Source organism: Capricornis sumatraensis, chromosome 1, assembly GCF_032405125.1.
Source record: "Capricornis sumatraensis isolate serow.1 chromosome 1, serow.2, whole genome shotgun sequence".
NCBI lineage: Eukaryota > Metazoa > Chordata > Mammalia > Artiodactyla > Bovidae > Capricornis > Capricornis sumatraensis.
This window is the reverse complement of record NC_091069.1, coordinates 79,925,935-79,948,083: the sequence shown is the minus strand read 5'-3', so window position 1 is coordinate 79,948,083 and position 22,149 is coordinate 79,925,935. Positions and strand designations below refer to the sequence as shown.

General features: G+C 38.1%; 1 protein-coding gene across 2 annotated transcripts in view; it reads left to right on the top strand.

Annotated features, from left to right (window-relative positions):
• The window catches only part of PPM1B (protein phosphatase, Mg2+/Mn2+ dependent 1B), an 86,050-nt gene that overhangs the window by 43,197 nt on the left and 20,704 nt on the right, over positions 1–22,149 (top strand). For both annotated transcript variants that reach the window (XM_068986013.1, XM_068985930.1), the window contains exon 2: positions 15,715–16,574. In XM_068986013.1, coding sequence (XP_068842114.1) covers positions 15,729–16,574 — 846 coding nt within the window. In that variant the 5' untranslated portion in view covers positions 15,715–15,728. The remainder of the gene's footprint in view (positions 1–15,714; positions 16,575–22,149) is intronic.

The window sequence follows — 22,149 nt, the reverse complement described above, 5'->3', positions numbered from 1 at the left end:
TGAAGGTAGTGGCCAGTGCTCTCATTTGCAGTTCTTTTTCTTAAACCAAAATTCCTTTCTCCTTTGGGAGACTCTGTCCATTTTTATTATTGCCCCTCAATATTAACTTATGGGAGACAGAGATCATTCAGCTTATCTTTAACGCCCTCTATAGAACATGAGCTTGAGACTTTCCACTCTTAATTTGACATGAGATACTTGAGGTAAAACAGTCAGCAAAAACAAGACCAGAAGCTGACTGTGGCTCAGATCATGAACTCTTTATTGCCAAATGCAGACTTAAGTTGAAGTAAGTGGGGAAAACCACTAGACCATTCAGGTATGACCTAAATCAAATTTTTTATGATTATACAGTGGAAGTGAGAAATAGATTTAAGGGGCTAGATCTGATAGAGTGACTGATGAACTATGGACAGAGGTTCGTGACATTGTACGGGAGACAGGGATCAAGACCATCCCCAAGAAAAAGAAATGCAAAAAAGCAAAATGGCTGTCTGAGGAGGCCTTACAAATAGCTGTGAAAAGAAGAGAAGCAAAAAGCAAAGGAGAAAAGGAAAGATATACCCATTTGAATGCAAAGTTCCAAAGAATAGCAAGGAGGTATAAGAAAGCCTTCCTCAGGGATCAGTGCAAAGAAATAGAGGAAAACAATAGAATGGGAAAGACTAGAGATCTCTTCAAGAAAATTAGAGATACCAAGGGAACATTTCATTCAAAGATGGGCTCGATAAAGGATAGAAATGGTATGGACGTAACAGAAGCAGTGGATATTAAGAAGAGGTGGCGAGAATACATAGAAGAACTGTACAAAAAAGATCTTCACGACCCAGATAATCACGATGGTGTGATCACTCACCTAGAGCCAGACATCCTGGAATGTGAAGTCAAGTGGGCCTTACTTAGGAAGCATCACTGCGAAGAAGCTAGTGGAGGTGATGGAATTCCAGTTGAGCTGTTTCAAATCCTAAAAGATAATGCTGTGAAAGTGTTGCACTCAGTATGCCAGCAAATTTGGAAAACTCAGCAGTGGCCACAGGACTGGAAAAGGTCAGTTTTCATTCCAGTTCCAAAGAAAGGCAATGCCAAAGAATGCTCAAACTCCCGCACAATTGTGCTCATCTCACACGCTAGCAAAGTAATGCTCAAAATTCTCCAAGCCAGGCTTCAGCAATACATGAACAGTGAACTTCCAGATGTTCAAGCTGGATTTAGAAAAGGCAGAAGAACCAGAGGTCAAATTGCAAACGTCCACTGGATGATCGAAAAAGCAAGAGAGTTCCAGAAAAATATCTGTTTCTGCTTTATTGACTATGCCAAAGCCTTTGTGTGGATCACAATAAACTGTGGAAAATTCTGAAAGAGATGGGAATACCAGACCACCTGACCTGCCTCTTGAGAAACCTGTATGCAGGTCAAGAAGCGACAGTTAGAACTGGACATGGAACAACAGACTGGTTCCAAATAGGTAAAGGAGTATGTCAAGGCTGTATATTGTCACCCTGCTTATATAACTTATATGCAGAGTACATCATGAGAAACGCTGGACTGGAAGAAGCACAAGCTGGAATCAAGATTGCTGGGGGAAATGTCGATAACCTCAGATATGCAGATGACACCACCCTTATGGCAGAAAGTGAAGAAGAACTAAAGAGCCTCTTGAAGTGAAAGAGGAGAGTGAAAAAGTTGGCTTAAAGCTCAACATTCAGAAAACTAAGATCATGGCATCTGGTCCTATCACTTAGTGGCAAATAGATGGGGAACAGTGGAAACAGTGGCTGACTTTATTTTTCTGGGCTCCAAAATCACTGCAGATGGTGACTGCAGCCATGAAATTAAAAGACGCTTGGGCTTCCCTTGTGGCACAGCTGGTAAAGAATCTTGCCTGCAATGTGGGAGATCTGGGTTTGATCCCTGGGTTGGGAAGATCCCCTGGAGAAAGGAAAGGCTACCCATCCCAGTATTCTGGCCTAGAGAATTCCATGGACTATACAGTCCATGGGGTCACAAAGAGTTGGACACGAGTGAGTGACTTTCTCTTTACTCCTTGGAAGGAAAGTTATGACCAACTTAGACAGCATATTAAAAAGCAGAGACATTACTTTGTTAACAAAAGTCCGTCTAGTCAAGGCTATGGTTTTTCCAGTAGTCATGTATGGATGTGAGAATTGGACTCTGAAGAAAGCTGAGCACCGAAGAATTGATGCTTTTGAACTGTGGTGTTGGAGAAGACTCTTGAGAGTCCCTTGGACTGCAAGGAGATCCAGCCAGTCCATTCTAAAGATCAGTCCTGGGTGTTCATTGGAAGGACTGATGTTGAAGCTGGAACTCCAGTACTTTGGCCACCTGATGTGAAGAGCTGACTCATTTGAAAAGACCGTGATGCTGGGAAAGATTGAGGGCAGGAGGAGAAAGGGATGACAGAGAATGAGATGGTTGGATGGCATCACCATCGCGATGGATGTGAGTTTGAGTAGGCTCCAGGAGTTGGTGATGGACAGGGAGGCATGGTGTGCTGTAGTCCGTGGGGTTGCAAAGAGTTGGACTGAGCAACTGAACTGAATGAGGTAAGAACTTTCAAACTTTACTAAAGGTTGAGGAAATCTGAATGGAAATAAATAGAGCACCATGTGTGTGTGCACACGTGCACTCTTGCGTGTCTGTGTGTGTGTGTGTGTGTGAGTTGCTCATTTGTGTCCTACTCTTGTGACCTCATGGACTGTAGTGTTCCAGGCTCCTCTGTTTATGGAATTCTCCAGGCAAGAATACTGGAGTGAGTTTCCATGCCCTCCTCAAGGGGATCTTCCCAACCCAGCAGTCAAACCCAGGTTTCCTGCATTGCAGGTGGATTCGTTATCGTCTGAGCCAAGGAAGCTGAAGGGCTATTGATTATGCAAAGTAGCTTGTGCTAAGTGCTCAGTGTATGGTAAGGAACTTAGTATTAATGAGGTTTAGTAGAGCACCACGGGGAAAGGATTTCTGGAAAAGATAGGGCTGAAATCTGAGTTTTCAGGAAGGATGGGAGGTAATTAAGGAAGGAGGGCACAATTTTAAAAATAATTCATTGTCTCTATTAAGGTAAACTAAATAGTCCTGCTTTAGAATTTAGAGTATATTAGAATCAGTTTAATAGTTTTTTTCTTCCTTTTGTATTATTAAGGTACTTTTTATTTGGAAAAAATGAAGCTATATTCTTTGATGACCTATTATTGTTTCTTATTGTACTGTCACTTGTTTATCAATATGTAATCTGGTCAGACTTGATTGTATACTGAGGGCAGCTCCAATGTAAGTAGGTCCCTCTCACTTTATTGATGAGAACCAGTCAGCCTCAGTCTACCAGGAAAGGCAAGGAAGCTGGAGCACTAAATTCAAAATAATTTTTAAGACATGCTTCAGATAATTTTTCTTGTTCTTTGTCAGAGTTTATCATCAAAATAAGTTAGTAGCCAAGTGCATTATATTTACTGTTTTTAGGAGTATTAGAGAATTTTATACAGGGAACCTTACATGGTTTATAAGTGGAAATTAACCTTTTTTCTTCAGTAGCAACTATGAATTCAGTTCTGTAGATGAAGTTATATTCCCTCGATATGTTTAGGGTGAAAGGGAGAAAAGGACCTCTATTATATGGGTCAGTTGACTTAAGGAATAGAGATGACTTTGAGTGAGCTAAAGGGGTGTTTCGAAAACAGGAATCTAATACTCAGTTTTGAAAGTGTTTTATCTGGTCATGAGTAGTATTGGTATCTTCTTAGTATGTACTTTTGTCTGCATTTGACCTTATTTTGAACTTGATAGTAGTTAATATTTTAGTGTGAATATTTAAACAGCCCTTTAGGTTTCTTTCTGGAGAAGGAAATGGCAACCCACTCCAGTATTCTTGCCTGGAGAATCCCATGGATGGAGGAGCTTGGTGGGCTACAGTCCATGGGTCGCAAAGAGTCGGACACGACTGAGCGACTTCACTTTCACTTTTACACTTTAGGTTTCTTTCAACTGAATTTTGGCTTGTTATATATAAAGATTGCCCATCCTCTACCCTCACCCCTTTCAGTGTTGATTTGTGAGCAAATTCAAAGGTATCAGAGTTTTTTAATGTGGAGGCTTGTTCTAGAAAAGAATGTCAGCTCTCGATCTGCTTGTCTAAATTTTAGGCCTCTAGGAGTTTTGTCCAGATATTTTGTTCTCAGTGGAAAGCATTTTCAGTCTGGTTTGCTGCTTGCCTAGGCAAGAAGGACAAGGACATCCTTGAATTCCCAAATCTGTGATTCTAAGTAGACAATGGATAATCTCAGTAGGAAATAATGTTATTATTAGGATTTTTGTGCTCTGCTTTACTCTGTGAAATACTCGTGTACACACACATCGATTCTACCAAATTAACTGTGCTCTTACTCTTTGTTTGGTCTTTATATATGCTTCTCCCACTTCTACCTTCTCCCACTTCTACCTTTTACGTCTCATATTAAGCTTCTTCCTTTGGAAAAATTTTAACTACATGTGACTTTTGATGCCTGTTCTTGACATACCTATGCTTATCCCCTTAGACCCCCTGTATCACCATGTGCCTTCCTAACATGTGCACTGGCCTTTATCTTCCACCAGACTATACTTTCCTGTAGGGAAGAGGTCATCATATTCCCACTACCCAGAACAGTGTCTGGCATGTAGTAGGCACTTAGGAAATGCTTGAATGAGTGACTGTTGGGTTGGCCAAAAAGTTCGCTTGACTTTTTCTGTATCCAGTACTACTGTTAAAGTACTTTTAAAGTATTCCTGTGGCAAATACATACATCATGAATATGTATTATTTATTGCTGCATTTTATGCATTGACTGAATGAAACATTTTAGAATCAGTCCAGAATTGAATGCTATATAATATATATAAACACATGTGAAACCTTTTAAGTGATTTTTAAAATGTGATTACTTAAAGTGATTTAAGCAAATTACTTAAAGATGGCCAGTAGTTCCATCTTTCGTGTATGAGAACTCTTTAAAATACTATTTCTCAGGTGCTTACTTTATAGTACGGTTACTCTGTACCATTGGTTAAGCAAGTAAATAATAACATTATCCTGCTTTGGGTTCAGTAGTGTGTTTTTCCTCAAAGAAGGCAATGGAAAAAGACAGATGTGCAGAGAACATTGTTTATTCAGTCTTCAGATGATGCTTGCTGTACATATATTCTCAGTCTTGTAAAAACTTAGGCCCACAGAGTGGTATAGACCAAGTGATCTCTATAAGGACTATACAGGACTGTCCATCAGTATTAATTTTTAAAGATTGAACCTCTATTGTCTTTCACCCTGAGAAAGGCAAATTACATTTAATATAGGGATAATATAGTGATTGACATTGGCTTCCCCACGCTGTTATTATGTCAGATGGGCTGGTGAGGGAACCTAAGGAATGGTAAAATTTTCACTTCCTCGGTTGTATTCGTTGCTGTACCACATTGAGGTTTACGTTTGATTACATTGATATCATGGATCTAGTTTTAGCTAAACTGTCTTCCAAAAATTAGCAAGTGATTGTAAAAGATTCAAGAAATTAGATGGATTGTAATTACAATAAAGCACATGCAAGCACACAGCATAAAAAAATGTTAGAACTCTTAATCCCAATATGGGCTCTTAACATGGGGTAAAAAATACAATATCATCAGATCTCAAATATCAACCTCTCAAAATTTGAGATTGTCCAGGATTATTTTAAATAGGTGACTCTATTTACTGTTGTTGAAACCATAGCTTGCATAAGTGTACATACAGTGTGCTTGATAGGTGGCTAAGTGATAGCATAAAATCATAGCAAATTAGCAAGACATTTTAAAAAATATGCATTCTGAGGATAAAAACTAAGCTTTATGAAGTTTCCCCCAGAAGTGTTTGATAGAGCCATACAACTTTCAATATAGTACTATAGAATTTCTCTAAATTTAATTGTAGATGTTTACAAGGCCCTTTGAGGTTTCTTGTTCAGTAGGAAAAGAGAAAGCATGCCATTGGGGAAACACTAGTTTTTCAGGCCTTGGTCAAAATGACTGAAATAATGCATAGAATATATGGCCATAAATTAAAATACATTCCTTTGTCATCAAATGTCTTTGAAGCATGTAGTAAACAGTGCCAAGTTGATGAAACCAGTATGAGACCAATTATATGTGGGAGATTTACTCTTTGCTAAGTTTTGTCTTTTGGTGGGGAGTGAAGAGTTACAGCAAAGAGATGCTGGACAAAAGTATATTCTCAACAGTAAATATTTCTTTAATAAAAATTAGCCTTTTATGGAAGAAAAATCATAGGCACTTAAGGTGAAAATGGTTCACTGCATCCTTCCTAGGAAAATTACTGCAGCAAAGAAATTGAACCAGGAGTTCAGAGCTGTTAGTGTCATCAGTGTAGTTAATTTTATGAAAACAAGACCTTTAACTTTAAAATCCAGGGAGCTATTTACAGCGGTGATACCAAAATATGCAGATGCTCAAGTCCCTTATATAAAATGGTGTGGTATTTGCATATAACCTGTGCACAACCTCCCCTTCCCGTATACTTTAAATCAGCTCTAGATTACCTAATACAGTATAAATGCCATGTAAAAGTTGCTGGTGCTTGGCATATTCGAGTTTGCTTTTTGGAACTTCCTGGAATCCCCCCACCCCCCACTAGTATTTTCAACTTGTGGTTGGTTGAACCTGAAGACGTGGAAGCAGCTGATACTGAGGGCTTACTGTGAATGAATGAAATGAGAAATGACCAAGAAGTTAAGAGTCTGCCACATACAGTTTTGATGATTATCTCATAGCAAAGATTTTTGCTTTTGAAGAGTTAGAGAACTTAAAATAGTAATTACTAATTGCTGTGCAGATATTTTTGGATAAAAGAAAATACACACTCTTAATCATGCTATTCAGGATGAAGTTTGCTTACTAAGAAAGTAAACTTATTTTTAAGAGAGAGAGTACTGTTAGCAAAAGAATAGTTAGGAAACAAATGTTTGGAGATGGTTTGTTTTGTGATTTTTGTTGAGGGGGAAAAAAGATAATATATATTAAGTGAACTTTAAGAACTTTGAAATTTAGGTATATCTTCTAGGAAAACCCACATATTTGCACCATGATTTTCTTTTTTAAACAGCACTGTTTCATAACTTTTAAATGAGAAATAACTCAAATAGTCGTTGACAGTGGAAGGGGTGGTACAAGCATACAGTGGCATATCAGTTCAGTTCAGTCGCTCAGTCGTGTCCAACTCTTTGCGACCCCTTGAATTGCAGCACACCAGGCCTCCCTGTCTATCACCAATTCCCGGAGTTCACTCAGACTCAGGTCCATTGAGTCAGTGATGCCATCCAGTCATCTCATCCTCTATCGTCCCCTTCTCCTCCTGCCCCCAATCCCTCCCAGCATCAGAGTCTTTTCCAGTGAGTAAACTCTTCGCATGAGGTGGCCAAAGTATTGGAGTTTCAACTTCAGCATCATTCCCTCCAAAGAAATCCCAGGGCTGATCTCCTTCAGAATGGACTGGTTGGATCTCCTTGCAGTCCAAGGGACTCTCAAGAGTCTTCTCCAACACCACAGTTCAAAAGCATCAATTCTTTGGCACTCAGCTTTCTTCACAGTCCAACTTTCACATCCATACATGACTACTGGAAAAGCTATAGCCTTGACTAGACGGACCCTTGTTGGCAAAGTAATGTCTCTGCTTTTTAATATGCTATCTAAGTTGGTCATAACTTTCCTTCCAAGGAGGAGGTGTCTTTTAATTTCATGGCTGCAGTCACCATCTGCAGTGATTTTGGAGCCCCCCAAAATAAAGTCTGACACTGTTTCCACTGTTTTCCCATCTATTTCCCATAAAGTGATAAGACCAGATGCCATGATCTTCGTTTTCTGAATGTTGAGCTTTAAGCCAACTTTTTCACTCTCCTCTTTCGCTTTCATTAAGAGGCTTTTCAGTTCCTCTTCACTTTCTGCCATAAGGGTGGTGTCATCTGCATATCAGTATTGTTATTTCTCCCGGCAATCTTGATTCCAGCTTGTGCTTCTTCCAGCCCAGCGTTTCTCATGATGTACTCTGCATATAAGTTAAATAAGCAGGGTGACAATATACAGCCTTGACGTGCTCCTTTTCCTATTTGGAACCAGTCTGTTGTTCCATCTCCAGTTCTAAATGTTGCTTCCTGACCTGCATATAGATTTCTCAAGAGGCAGGTCAGGTGGTCTGGTATTCCTATCTCTTTCAGAATTTTCCACAATTTATTGTGATCCACACAGTCAAAGGCTTTGGCATAGTCAATAAAGCAGAAACAGATGTTTTTCTGGAACTCTCTCGCTTTTTCCATGATCCAGAATGAGTTACAGCTCTCTCCATCAATGTGAATGAAATACAATGTTGAGCTGGAAATAAAAGAGTACTAGAGTAATATGTAGGGGTTAATATCAGCTGCCTGTTGCTCTGGCTAAGCCATGAGAAAATCACCATGGGAAAAAATAAAAGCAAAATATAGCAATATAGCATAACCTAAATAAAAGTACATTGGGTTGATCAGTTGGGGTCGTCATACCCTGCTAAGCTAAGGAGAAACATAGTGTGGACCTTGGAATGCTGGGTTAGTGCAAGTTCAGAACACTGCTTGTGCACACAGTGAGATGTTTTACCAAGGCATATGCGGGTCTGTGACCTCCAGCTAGGGATAGCCCATGTATAAGAAAATAACAGATAGTTTAAAGTAATCAATAAAATGGGAGATGTGACCAGGGACACAGGAGGCTGACTTCATCGTAGCACAACAGATACTTTCTGCTTGCCAAGACACTAAATAAGAGTGATGTGGCTCCGAGGAACAGGGCTCTTGACCCAAGAGGTCTTGAGTCCCTGGTCCCATCTTTAAAACTTTAATTCTGTCTCTAGTTTCTTTTTCCCAAACTGTGCGTTGACCACATTCCATCCCTACCTGCTGTGCTGGCCACAGCAATGGCGCCCAACATGGGGCACGAAAGTGAAGGATCGAAGCAGTGCATGGTCCTGAAGAATAGTGGGGTGAGGCCCCTGAAAATCCCCCTTTGCGGTAAATAACACTTTTTTAGGCATTGAAAGCAGGATTAAATATGGGAAATTCAGAAAGCTCAAAACAGTACCAGCTGTATATATGCCTCTTAACGCACCTTTTTAAAGAGGGGCGGGGGCAGGGGGGTACAAAAATAAGCAAAGGCCAGCTGTTGGAGCTTTTACAAACTATTGAGAAACATTGCTTATGGTTCCTTCTCTAGGTACTTTAGATTTAGGAACTTGGGAGAAGGTACATAGTAAATTAGAGAAACTTAGGCCTGTATCTGTCTGGTCAATTTGGACACTGATAAAATCTATTTTAGAACCTCTTCAGACCCCAGAAAGCTCAGAAGGGAGTGAGGATGAAGGTGAAACCCCATTAAAGGGAAAACCTGAATATGCAAAGCCTGAGGAGGGAGAGCAAAAAACGCAGGAGGTTCTTAAAGCTACAGTCCCTTCTGCACCTTTGGGCAGGACGAATTTCCTTTACCTCCGCTTCTTCCTCCTGTCTTAATGGCTGGAGTGACTCAAGCTTTTCCTTCCTTGCAGGGACAACGGTTCTGTCACCTCTCTAGAAAGGTATTTGGTGGGCTCGACAGGAGGGTGACTTGGAGGCTATGACTATGACATTTCCAAAGACAATACATGAACAAGTAGCTCCTGGGGAAGATCCTAATAATCCCAATGGGGTGCATGAGGCTGTACACAGATTCCCTTCAAAATACTAAAGGAACTTAGGCAAGCTGTTCAGAGTTATGGAGTAAATTCTCCTTTTACCTTCGGAATAGTGCAGGGACTAGCTGAGGGTCCCTGTTTGATTATGGTTGCTCATGACCAAGTCAGATAGATCCCCATCTCTTTAGATCAATTGATAGACAGTGGAAATTGGGGGACAACTCAAGAGCAAGTGCTTATGGAAGATCAGGCTATAGAACAGGTGAGGCGCTACTGCGTAAGAGCCTGGGGGGAAACAGAGGTTAAAGGACAGGCTTTCTTTACTTCAAGAGATCTCACCTCCCCAAAGGGGCAGTCCCTACTGGGACAACATTACCCCTGTCAGCAGAGCCAATTCGAACACTGGTTTAAATTTTAGATAAGAAACTATGACTGCAAAAAGAGATGATGTTTTTGATACTGAATGGCCATGATATTCTTTAGACCCCAGAGAAAACTGGTTTAAGTGAAGTCTTTTTGGAAATTGCAAAACCTGTTCTTCTTGCATGTGGAATTAAAAAAAATGTTGGCTTGTTAAAATACTTTTTTGCAGCTCCAGTTCTGCCTGAGAAACAAAAACAGGCCTGGGAAAAAACCTAAAGTTAACTCTTATCGTGTCCTTGGGATACGCAGCCCACTCTATCTGGGACTCCAGCCATGAACAAATCGGTAGAACTCAAACCAAGAAGGAAAAGAAGGGGCAAAGATACATTTTAAATATTAAGCAGAAAACTGTGAGATCTCTGCCTATATGTCTGTCTAAATTTGTGTGTGTCTCCGTGTGTGCCTTCATCCTTGGACAAAATTGCTTAAGGCTGATTGGACAATGAGCTCTATTTAATTGGCCTAAAGAGAAGTAAGTGCTTACAAATCAAACAATTATAAATTCAAAGAATTAAAAGGAATTTCAGGCTTGTATGAACTGGGAAATATTCACTATTAAATTGATACCTGGTGTTAATGTTTATTTATTGACTTCGTGAAGATACTTTTGCAGATGACATAGCTTTGGATGATTTATACTTAAAAATCTACAGAATGATGATATAAAGTACAATTCATGGTTGCTAAAGGAAAGTAAGATGTGTTTTTAATAGAAAGGTATAAGGAGTGGCATTACATCTATTAAGGAAAAAGGAAGTACATTTGAACTTACAGGCACTATTCTCTGAATGGGCAAATAGAGTGATAAATACAGAAGTATAAAAAGGTTTGTGATAAGTGGGAGAGAGTTTTGTACAAGATACAAGTTTCTTAAAGACATTAAACTGCCTTTGAAATCTTGTATTGTTACTTTGACTAAGTGAATAACTATTGTTTCATAATGAATATAATCTGGTACCAATCTGAAATTTGATTTTCTCTTCCTGTTTAAAAAAACAAAGTCTTCTTGGAATATGACTTTTGATAACAGACTGTAAATTTCTTTGTCTTTAAGTGATTCATACTTACCTTTAAAATCTTTTGTTACTTTGATAAAATAAATGAGTGTTATATCACAATGATCTATGGAAACTATGGCACATATAGACAAAGCTTCTACAAAATTAACCCCTCATCAGAAGATTTAAAATGGATAAAAAATGGCTATAAACCAGACAGTCGGGGCTATGGGAAATCCAAGGTGGACTCTTGGCTTTTCCAGGCCCCCTAACAAACCTCACTTTTATTTGATAGGATGAAACCTTTCCTGGCAACAGGGTTAATACCTCACAATAAAAAAAAAGATTAAAATACATTTTCTGCAATCTCCAGTGATCAGGGCACCCACTTTGCTGGACAGGTTGTACAGACACTGGCAAAAATTTCATGAGCTTCTTAGAGACTATCACATTCACTGACGTCCTTTGTCGTCAGGCAAGGACCACAAAACAAAAGGATTGGTTACATGAGATTGAACAGACTGTTAAATATGACTGCAATTTTCATGACTCTTTGTCTGACATATTACTGGATTCTAATCTTTGTTTTCAGGTATTAAAAAACTCTTCTCCTCAAGTCACTGATGGTTTAAAACAATTCAGTGATTTACACCTGTGGGTAAAATTAAAACATTTTTCTCTTCTCTCTGTCTCGCCAGAAATTGAGACTTTTGGGTTCTGAACAGCCTCATCAAGGTACAAAAGAGACTGTCTCCAGACATACACAAAAACCGCGGCGTATACTGAGGAGCTCAAACTCATATAGATGAGGATTTTAACAGTTTGGTGGATTTAGCAAATGAAGTGCTACTCTTAGGAAAAGAAGTATAAAATCTTATATTAAAATATATTTAATGTGTGACTGGAACATTACTACTTTTTGTGTGACCTCCCCAGGAATATAACCAGTCTAAACACTCCTGGGAAAAGGTTAGACGGCACTTGAAGGACCATGCGCTGACAACCTTACACTAGGTATTAAAAAGCTACAAGCAAAAATCATTGGCATGCAACATGCTTCTTTCAGACTATTACCAGATGCAGATACATTTCATGGACTAAGCAGAGGGCCTTAACTCATTGAGTCCTCAAAGGCATCGGAGGTGGTCTCGTTGAAACACTAGCTATGTTTTGCTGTTTCACTATATAATCTTCTGTTTAGTCCTCAGATGCATGCGAAAAACCCTCCGAGAACTAATAAGAAAGAAGTTGCGAGATCAACATATCTTCTGCTACAAAAACAAAAAGGGGGATATGCAGGGGTGAATAGTCAGCTGCCTGTTGCTCTGGCTAAGCCATGAGAAAATCACCATGGGAAAAGAATAAAAGCAAAATATAGCAATACAGCATGACCCAAATAAAAGCACATTGGGCTGATCAGTTGGAGTTGTCATGCCCTGCTAAGCTAAGGAGAAACATAGTGTGGGCCTTGGAACGCTGAGTCAGCGCAAGTTCAGAACACTGCTTGTGCACACAGTGAGATGTTTTACCAAGGCATATGCAGGTCTGTGACCTCCAGCTAGGTAATAGCCCTTGTACAAGAAAGTAACAGATAGTTTAAAGTAATCAATAAAATGGGAGACGTGACCAGGGACACAGGAGGCTGACTTCATCGTAGCACAACAGATACTTTCTGCTTGCCAAGACACTAAATAAGAGTGATGTGGCTCCGAGGAACAGGGCTCTTGACCCAAGAGGTCTTGAGTCCCTGGTCCCATCTTTAAAACTTTAATTCTGTCTCTAGTTTCTTTTTCCCAAACTGTGCGTCAACCATTTTCGATCCCTACCTGCTGTGCTGGCTGCAGCAGTAATGCATATTGTATTTTACATCAGTGTAAAGTGTCAAACATAAAACTAAACAACCAACATAAATATGGTTAGACTAGAAGGAACACTAATTATAAAATTCAAAAATAATAAGAGGCTTCAGTGGTCTTGATAATGTTGTATTTTTTAAACTATATGGAAGGTATGTGGGTATTTAGTACTCTTTAGCTGTGTGTATACATTGTATACAATAAATATGGTATTTCATGATTAAATAATTAAATCATCATGGGACAACACTTAAGTTTAAAATGAGATCAATTTTGAGCTTTGAAACAAATTACTAATTTGGAAAAGAATACGATCCTGGTTACAGCCAGTGACTGTGCCGGTGACCAGAGCTCAGTCGATTAGTTAATAGTTTCCTGAACTTTGAATCTTGAGCAAGTGACTTTCAGAAAGGAATCAAACGGAAGGTAGAAATCACTGCAGCCCCAGGCAAGGCTGTTTTCGGTGTAATTTTCAAAGTGTTTGGCTGCCCAGCCTTAGGGACTCCTTTGTTTCCTGAGGGTTTTCCAAACTGTCCTTCCAGGCTCCCTTTGATTTTTAGAGTCTGCTATAGTTTCTGTTTAAGACTCCTCCTTCCTTTTCTCCTTTCTTTATTCCTAAATTAAAAACAAATTTGATGATAGAAACTTTCAAACTGTTTTTAAAACTCTTCTAAATGAGGAGTTCTGGTGACTTTTGAGCCCATTTGTTGAAATTTGAAACAGCAGCACCTTAATTGAAGGAATATCAAGATAATGGAAATGATAACAAAGTTCTTTTTTTGTAATTGGTAGTTGGGACCGAAGAGTGGGTGTTAAATACAGTTATCCATTCAGTTTTACTTGCATTTAGATATCTTTATAAGGTGGTGATGTTGTTTTCTCAGGTGAAATAGGCATTAAAAACAATCTAAAATATACCTAGAACTAGGCTTTCAAATCATTGTATCAGAGTATTAAACCAGTGTGTTAAAAAATAAGCACATTCTGTTATGTTGTTCTCAATACTATTGTATTATACTTGAATGAAAGTTATTTTTAGGTAAGAGTAAAACTTTGTTTTTTGAAAATTCTTTTAATAAATATTTGTATTTGTATTAATAATTAGTACAGTATTATATAATGAAAAGTTACAAAATTGCTACAATTTACAAATATTATATATAGTGGTTCATTGGGTTTTTAGGAATATGAATATATAGTTTTATTGTAGTTAGATAACAGTTACAGCTGAAAAAGAGCTCTCTAAAAGATACCTAGAGCCAAATGAAAGTAAGTTGATCTAGACTAATATGTTTCAAAATGTGATTCTTAAGTCACCAGCATGCTTTTTTGAAGACCCCATACAAGGTCTGCTGGGGGCAGGGAAATGGGGGTGTGGGAATCTGCATTTTGAGCAAATAGTAACAGCAAACATTTTGTGGTGTTTACTCTGTCTCAGGAACTATTCTAAGCACTATATATTAATGCTTTCTTCCCTGTCAGGTGTAGTGAGTAAGTGAAGTTGCTCAGTCGTGTCTGACTCTTTGCGACCCCATGGACTGTAGCCTACCAGGCTCCTCCATCCATGGGATTTTCCAGGCAAAGAGTACTGGAGTGGGGTGGCATTGCCTTCTCCAGGGTATCTTCCCAACTCAGGGATCGAACCTGGGTCTCCCACATTGTAGGCAGATGCTTTACCGTCTGAGCCACCAGGGAAGTCAGGTGTAGATACTACTGTTACTATTCCCATTTGGCAGAGGAGGAATTTAAGGTATAACAGACTAAGAAACTTGCTAAGGTCATACAACTCAGGAGTCTTAGGGCCAGGCTTGTATATGGAAAACATACCAAGGCATTTGCATTCCCACTGCTCTAGTCCAGGCCCTTTAAAATTGAAAAGATTTTACTCTAAAAGTGAAGTTGGGAGGATGGTGATGTGTAGTGGATTTCACAGTTCTCTCATGGGTAAAAGTAAAAGCACTTTTACTTTTTTATTAAGTAAAAGCACTGAGTAAAAGCTGTCCTAAGGCCACTTCATGGATTGTGAAACTCTGCAATATTAAGTAGTATGCTCTTCAGCACATCATTAAAGTTATATTTGTTTTTATGGGTTAATGGATTTCCGTCAGTCCAAGTAAAGTTCTTTGTTTGATGTGCAGTACAACCTAGATGGAATCACATGTTTGTTCAAACTGAGATTTTGTTTTAATTAATTTGGGGGATTGTCTGCAACATCTCTGGTGGGGGACTATACTTGATTATAACACTTACTTTTGGAAATCTTTCTAAAATGTATTAGCATACTTTGAGCAAAATGTTGCCAAGTTTTGAATATTGTCATTGTTCCGTCTTACACATTGAACCCTCAAATTATAAATTGAATTTTAAAATAAAAACCAGGTTTTATTTCTTGGTTTTCATTTCTCCAACAACAGTGGTTTTCAGCTTGCTGCACATGCAGATCACCAGAGAGGCATTTTGAAAAAGATAATCATATCTGGGTCCCACCCCTGGAGACTCTAGTGTGTAAGGATTGAGAAACCAGTGTTCTAGAAGAAGGCTGTATGGAGCAGTTCTCTTGGTTTCTTTTTGTTGTGGTTCCTGTAAGTTTTGATAATAATGAAAAATACACTTGAGATTAGGAGTTAACTAGAAAATAGATGAACTATTGTTGATAAATACTCCTAATTTTAAATATGTAACATCTACATTTTTTTCCCCCTTTCAGATCTATTACTAAACATGGGTGCATTTTTGGACAAACCCAAAACTGAGAAACATAATGCTCATGGTGCTGGGAATGGTTTACGTTATGGCCTGAGCAGCATGCAAGGATGGAGAGTGGAAATGGAAGATGCACACACAGCTGTTGTAGGTATTCCACACGGCTTGGAAGACTGGTCGTTTTTTGCAGTTTATGATGGTCATGCCGGATCCCGAGTAGCAAATTACTGCTCAACACACTTATTAGAACACATCACTAACAACGAAGACTTCAGGGCAGCTGGAAAGTCAGGATCTGCTCTTGAGCCTTCAGTGGAAAATGTCAAGAATGGTATCAGAACTGGCTTTTTGAAAATTGATGAATACATGCGTAACTTTTCAGACCTCAGAAATGGCATGGACAGGAGCGGTTCAACTGCAGTGGGAGTTATGATTTCACCTAAGCACATCTACTTCATCAACTGTGGCGATTCACGGGCTGTTCTGTATAGGAGTGGACAAGTCTGCTTTTCTACCCAAGATCACAAACCTTGCAACCCAAGGGAGAAAGAGCGAATCCAAAATGCAGGAGGCAGCGTAATGATACAGCGTGTTAATGGTTCATTAGCAGTGTCTCGTGCTCTGGGGGACTATGATTACAAGTGTGTGGATGGCAAGGGCCCAACAGAACAACTTGTTTCTCCAGAGCCTGAGGTTTATGAAATTTTAAGAGCAGAAGAGGATGAATTTATCATCTTGGCTTGTGATGGGATCTGGGATGTTATGAGTAATGAGGAGCTCTGTGAATTTGTTAAATCTAGGCTTGAGGTATCTGATGACCTGGAAAATGTGTGCAATTGGGTAGTGGACACTTGTTTACATAAGGTATGTAAGTCTTTTTTTGTTACAATTAAAATGCCCTATTAATTTTTAAAAGGCATGGTAAGTAAGATTAAGCAAACTTTTAAGTTTTAAAGCTTTTAATATTTTCATTAGGAAAGTCCTAAGTCCTATATATTTTAAAGTTATTCTCTTCCCCAGAAATGAAAAAAATTTTTTTGCCATCCTCATTTGTCTAAACCTTCTAATTTGAAAATTAAGTTTAATAAACTTCTGACATTTGTTTTCATTTAAGTGCTTTATGACTACTTGTTGTGGCAGAGGCATCTATACACAATTGTGACTTGATTAAAATTTTCAGCATTGGCAGTACCTGTCTTTTTTGGTTTGCTTTGGCCACTTGGCTTGTGGGATCTCAGTTTCCTGAGCAGGGATTGAACCCTGAGCCCAGGCATTGAAAGCCTGGAATCCTGATACTCGGCCATCTGGGAACTCCCGGCAATAGCTGTCTTATGCCTGATTATGTAGCAGTTTCATAGAAAAAAAAAAAAAGAGTGAGAGCGTGATTGTATATTAGATACACAAGAGATCAAGAGCCGCATAAAATACTGGAAGATATAACAGAAGCCTTAAAACTAAGTAAAGTTTTGTAATTTAGCTATGAGCTTACTAGCAACTAAGACAGAAACTGAAGGAAGAGTTGTATATTTCTTATTCTGTAGTAGTAAAAGAAGCTTTTTCTAGCCATAAAACCTAAAAGGAATTTACGTGTGACTCTGTGTAAATATGACATGGTGGATAATATCTTACTTTCATAGGAGATAATTCCGTAGAGATGCCTTTATCATCCCCAATTAGAAAACCAAAGACTAGTATAAAATGCAATCTTGTTAAGAATTCCTGTGGAACACTAAAGTTTTAATTTACATTTGCAATATTATATGAATCTTATTTCGATAGAGTAATAGAGAGGAGAATCCCAACTAACAGGTAGTTAGCAACTTCCTTTAATGTCTTTAAAATATTCAGTAATTTCAAGTGGGCTTTTGACAGCATCTATATAGCAGTCGATTAAAATTTGAGTTATCTGACCAGAACCTAAAATATGTAAGTATTCTGTGACTCTGATTGAAGAAGGTTTCAGGACAAAACTAACCTTTGGTTATGTGATGTAAAGATTTTGACTGACTGACTCTGTCTAGATCAGAGCCACTCTATTTCCTCACCATGTAAGTTGCTGTGAAAGATACAAGCATAGCCAGGAAGTTTCTCTAAAGGTCCCTGGGGTCTATGGAAACACTCAGGTTTTGTTGAAGTATCTATTACTTTTCCATAGGATGGGAAGAGACACCTTCAAAAAGAGAAAATAAAAGGGCTGGTGTTTCCAGCTTTTTTCTTGATGGTATCTCTAAGTACTCTGCTGTTCATTCGTTTGTTTGTTTTTAAAGCATGTTCTATCGTTTTTGCTTCTCTGGATGAGTTAAGTACAGAAATACCGATGGTTGTCAGTGATCAAGTAGTAAGTTGTTCTAAAATTGTCTATCTCCTTGGACTCTACATGGAGAAATTGTGACGTGCGGCTTTTTGAGACAAAAGCAAGCATGTTTTTTTTTCGCCTAACTGGGAACTGAAAACAGTGTTTTCCCCAATTATTTAAAACAAAAAGTTTGTTTAATGAAAACAAGGCCAGACAATATAGGATGTACATGTATATTTTAAGGTGATACAGAATATGTAAAGGAACACTTGAAAATTTTGCCACTGACCTAAGTGGGCTATTGTCTTAGTTGTGGTATTTATTTTTTTCATCTTTTTTGCCTGCCTTGAATGTGTATATTTTTATAAAAAGGAATTCATTATACTTGTTATTCTGCAGTCTGCTTTTTAATTCAACAGTATATTGTAGAGAGATCTCCATGTCTGTATCTATCGATCAAAATCATTTTTCATGGTTGTGTAGCAGAATGACACGTAGTTTTGAGGGGATAGCCAGAAATCTATTATGTCTATAATTTAGAGTAAGGAGGGAAGTTTGTATTCTGGATAAACAGCACAGTCTCTCCTATAAAGGATATTAGTTTTCAGGAATTTTGACCCAACCATTTTGAATGGGATTTAAATGATTCTGGTGGTGTATCTTCCTCTGATGGTTTTTATTGGTTTAAAGTGATTAAATATTTCTGTTGATGGTGTTAAACGATTCTAGGCAAATCTCAGAATCTTAGAAATGACAAATAATAGTGAAGAGGGACAAGGGGTTGGAACGCCACATCTCTGTATTGAATTTAGTTGAATGAAGTTGACCATCTAGTGCCTTTGAATGAAGTTACATTTATATTGAAATCAATTTTGAGATGCCTAGCTAGCTCTTTTGTGTTGAAACGGAATAGAGGTGAATTTTTTGAATCACCACATGCAACTTTTGGGATTAAAGCTCTTACCCATTCCTGTTTTTCTGACTCCATAATACTGTCCTTCCACTAGTTGATATTGTAAAGCCACCAGTTAGCAATATTTAAAACACTAGGATTAAAATAGAACCTATGATTGCTTTCAATTTAGTCTGAAAGATTGAATCTAAATTTTAAAATCCATGGAAAGTGTGTTGGCCAGTGCTTGCCCTGAGCAAATTGCTCAGTAGGTATTAGCTGATTTTTTGTGTGTGGGTGGTGGAATAAATTTTATTTTATTTTATTTTATTTTATTTTTTGGAATAAATTTTAAAACATTTTTTAAAATTAATTTTTTATTGGAGTATAGTTGATTTACAGTGTTGTGTTAGTTTCTGTTGTAGAACAAAGTGAATCTAGTTACCTGTTTTATATATAGTAATGTGTATATAGAGAAGGCGATAGCACCCTACTCCAGTACTCTTGCCTGGAGAATTCCGTGGACGGAGGAGCCTGCTGCGCTGCAGTCCATGGGGTCGCGAAGAGTCAGACATGACTGAGCGATTTCACTTTCACTTTTCACTTTCATGCATTGGAGAAAGAAATGGCAATCCACTCCAGTGTTCTTGCCTGGAGAATCCCAGGGATGGGGGAGCCTGGTGGGCTGCCGTCTATGGGGTCGCACAGAGTTGGACATGACTGAAGTGACTTAGCAGCAGCAGCAGCAGCAGCAGTGTGTACATGTCAATCCCAGTCTCCCAGTTTATCCCTCCCCCCTTCCCTTAACAAGCTCTAAGTTTGTTCTCTACATCTGTGGCTCAATTTCTGTTTTGTGAATAGATTCATTTGTACTTTTTTTTTTTTTTTTAAATTCCACATGTAAGCAATCATTGATATGTCTTTCTGTCTAACTGACTTCACTTAGTATGAAATAAGTATACTCTAGGTCCAGGTGTTAGCTGCTTTAGGAGAAAGTGTGAATGGAGTAGGTTGAATTTTTAACTAGATGCTTTCAAGATTTTTTTCTGATAATAGATTTAAGTTAAGTGTTGGGAATTTCTTGATGATCCACTGGTTATAACTTGGTATTTTCATTGCCGGGGCCTGGGTTTGATTCCTGGTCAGGGAACTTAAGATCCTGCAAGCCTTGGGGCTCAGCTAACACTTAACATTTGTCATTCCCTAATAGTTTACAAGGATTTTTATATGTTAACTCACGAAATGTTGGGATATTATGATAACCATCATAATCACAATAGGATCAATAAATTGCTTTTTATGAGCCAGATGCTATTTTAAGCACTTTTTACACATTTTAATTTATTTAATTTTCACAACAACCGTAACAGGTAGCTAGAATTATTGTTGTCGATGGTCATTTATCGGAATTGCTATTCAGCAGTATGAAGCTACAAGAGTTGGATGATTCTGGTCAGGTATTACCCTATTCAGATAATTAGCTCTAGGGGGAAATGGTCCCTAAGGAAGCAGCTTTTCCATTTTATTGCCAGTGCTAGTAGCATTTCTGGTATTTATGCTAATTTCCAGGTGCATAGAATGAAAGTGAAAGTGTCAGTCTTTCAGTTGTGTCTGACTCTTTGTGACACATGGACTGTGGCCCACCAGGCTGCTCTGTCTATGGGATTCTCCAGGTAAAGAATACTGGAGTGGGTTGCCATTCTCTTTTCCAGGGAATCTTCCCAACCCAGGGATCAAACCCAGGTCTCCTACATTGCAGGCAGATTGTTTACTGTCTGAGCCACCAGGGAAGCCCGTGGAATAGAATATGTAATAGCTGTTTGCATGGCCTTTAAGAACTTTATAGATCACATTCATTTTATTTATCCTCATAGTAACCTTCTGAGGGGAACAAAGTAAAAATTTTTATTTCCAATTTGTAAGTAAGGAAATGGAGGTTTGTCATAAAAGACTTTTTTAAAAAAGAGAAGCCGTAAGTTAGATATTTGAGTTTTGAAGCAGAGTCTAGAATTTAAGCTTTCTGAGTTAAGTTTTGCATGTATGTTACCAAAGTTTCCCACTAGATTTGATGAAAAAAATTTTTCCAAGGGAAACTTTTAAGACCTTCCTTTCCTTTTTTCAGTAATTACAAAATTTAAAAAAATTTAAACAAAATGATATTTGAAGTGAAGTTATTAATCTTTATGTCTTTGTCAGTCTCATTCCCTTTAGGTAGCCACTGTTTACAGTGTGCTGTATATTCCTCCAAATAATTCTCTGTGTTTATTCATGAAAATAGAAGTGTGAAAAGTAGGATCATGTATCCATGTTACTTTGCTAGCTCTTTGTTTTTCTTAATCATAAAAGTCAATATTTGTTCGTTTTTAAAAAATATAATTTTATTTCCTGTAATCAATCTGTATACCACCTATTAGAAGCTTATTTATTTTAAAGCATGAGATATAATGCCTGATAATTGGATTTTGTTAAGGGGAAATTAATAACATTTTCCAAAGGCAATATCAATCTAAATCACTGATAAAACGTGGAAAAATGTACTGCTGTACCGCTTAGAATAGTTGTTTAACCCTAAACTCAGGAGCTTTTTGATTACAGTTTTCAGAAAATGTAATCATAAATAATGCAAAAGTAGACATAGATAGTATTAGAGTGGAGTGTGGCTGGGTTTTTTGAAGTATGGAAGATAGGGATGTAAAAATACAGTGTATGTAATGTAGAAATTCCGAAACTTTGTTGATGTCTGAATATCTCAGTAAGTTTTTTTGTAGTGCTACTTAACCATATTAATATCTAACAGTATAAGTATTAAGTGGTTAGATCCAAACTTAAATGAGTGTACAAGTAATATTTAACAAAATAATACACATACATGGAAAAAACATTTATTCCATTCTTTTAAAAACGATAGTTGCATAATATGATACGTGTGCACCTGTTGGACATGGCACAACTTCTGAAGCCTTGGAATCATTGGGTAGTGCCACCCTTGGAGGACTTGACTTGAATCACAGTAACTCCTAGAACCTCCGCTTTGGGAAAAGAGAATGTCATTGAGAGGACTATAGCGCTATCTAATGTTAAAAGTGTGAACTACCTCGAGCTAGTTTGGAGTGTTCACAGATACTGAATATTGCTATGTCCTTCCCTGCCTCATTTAGAGTATCTCTGAGGACATTTGGCATCCTGGGGCTTTTTGGTATCCTGTTTAGAACCACGGTTTCAGTATTAGAACATAGGCTCTTTGGAAACAG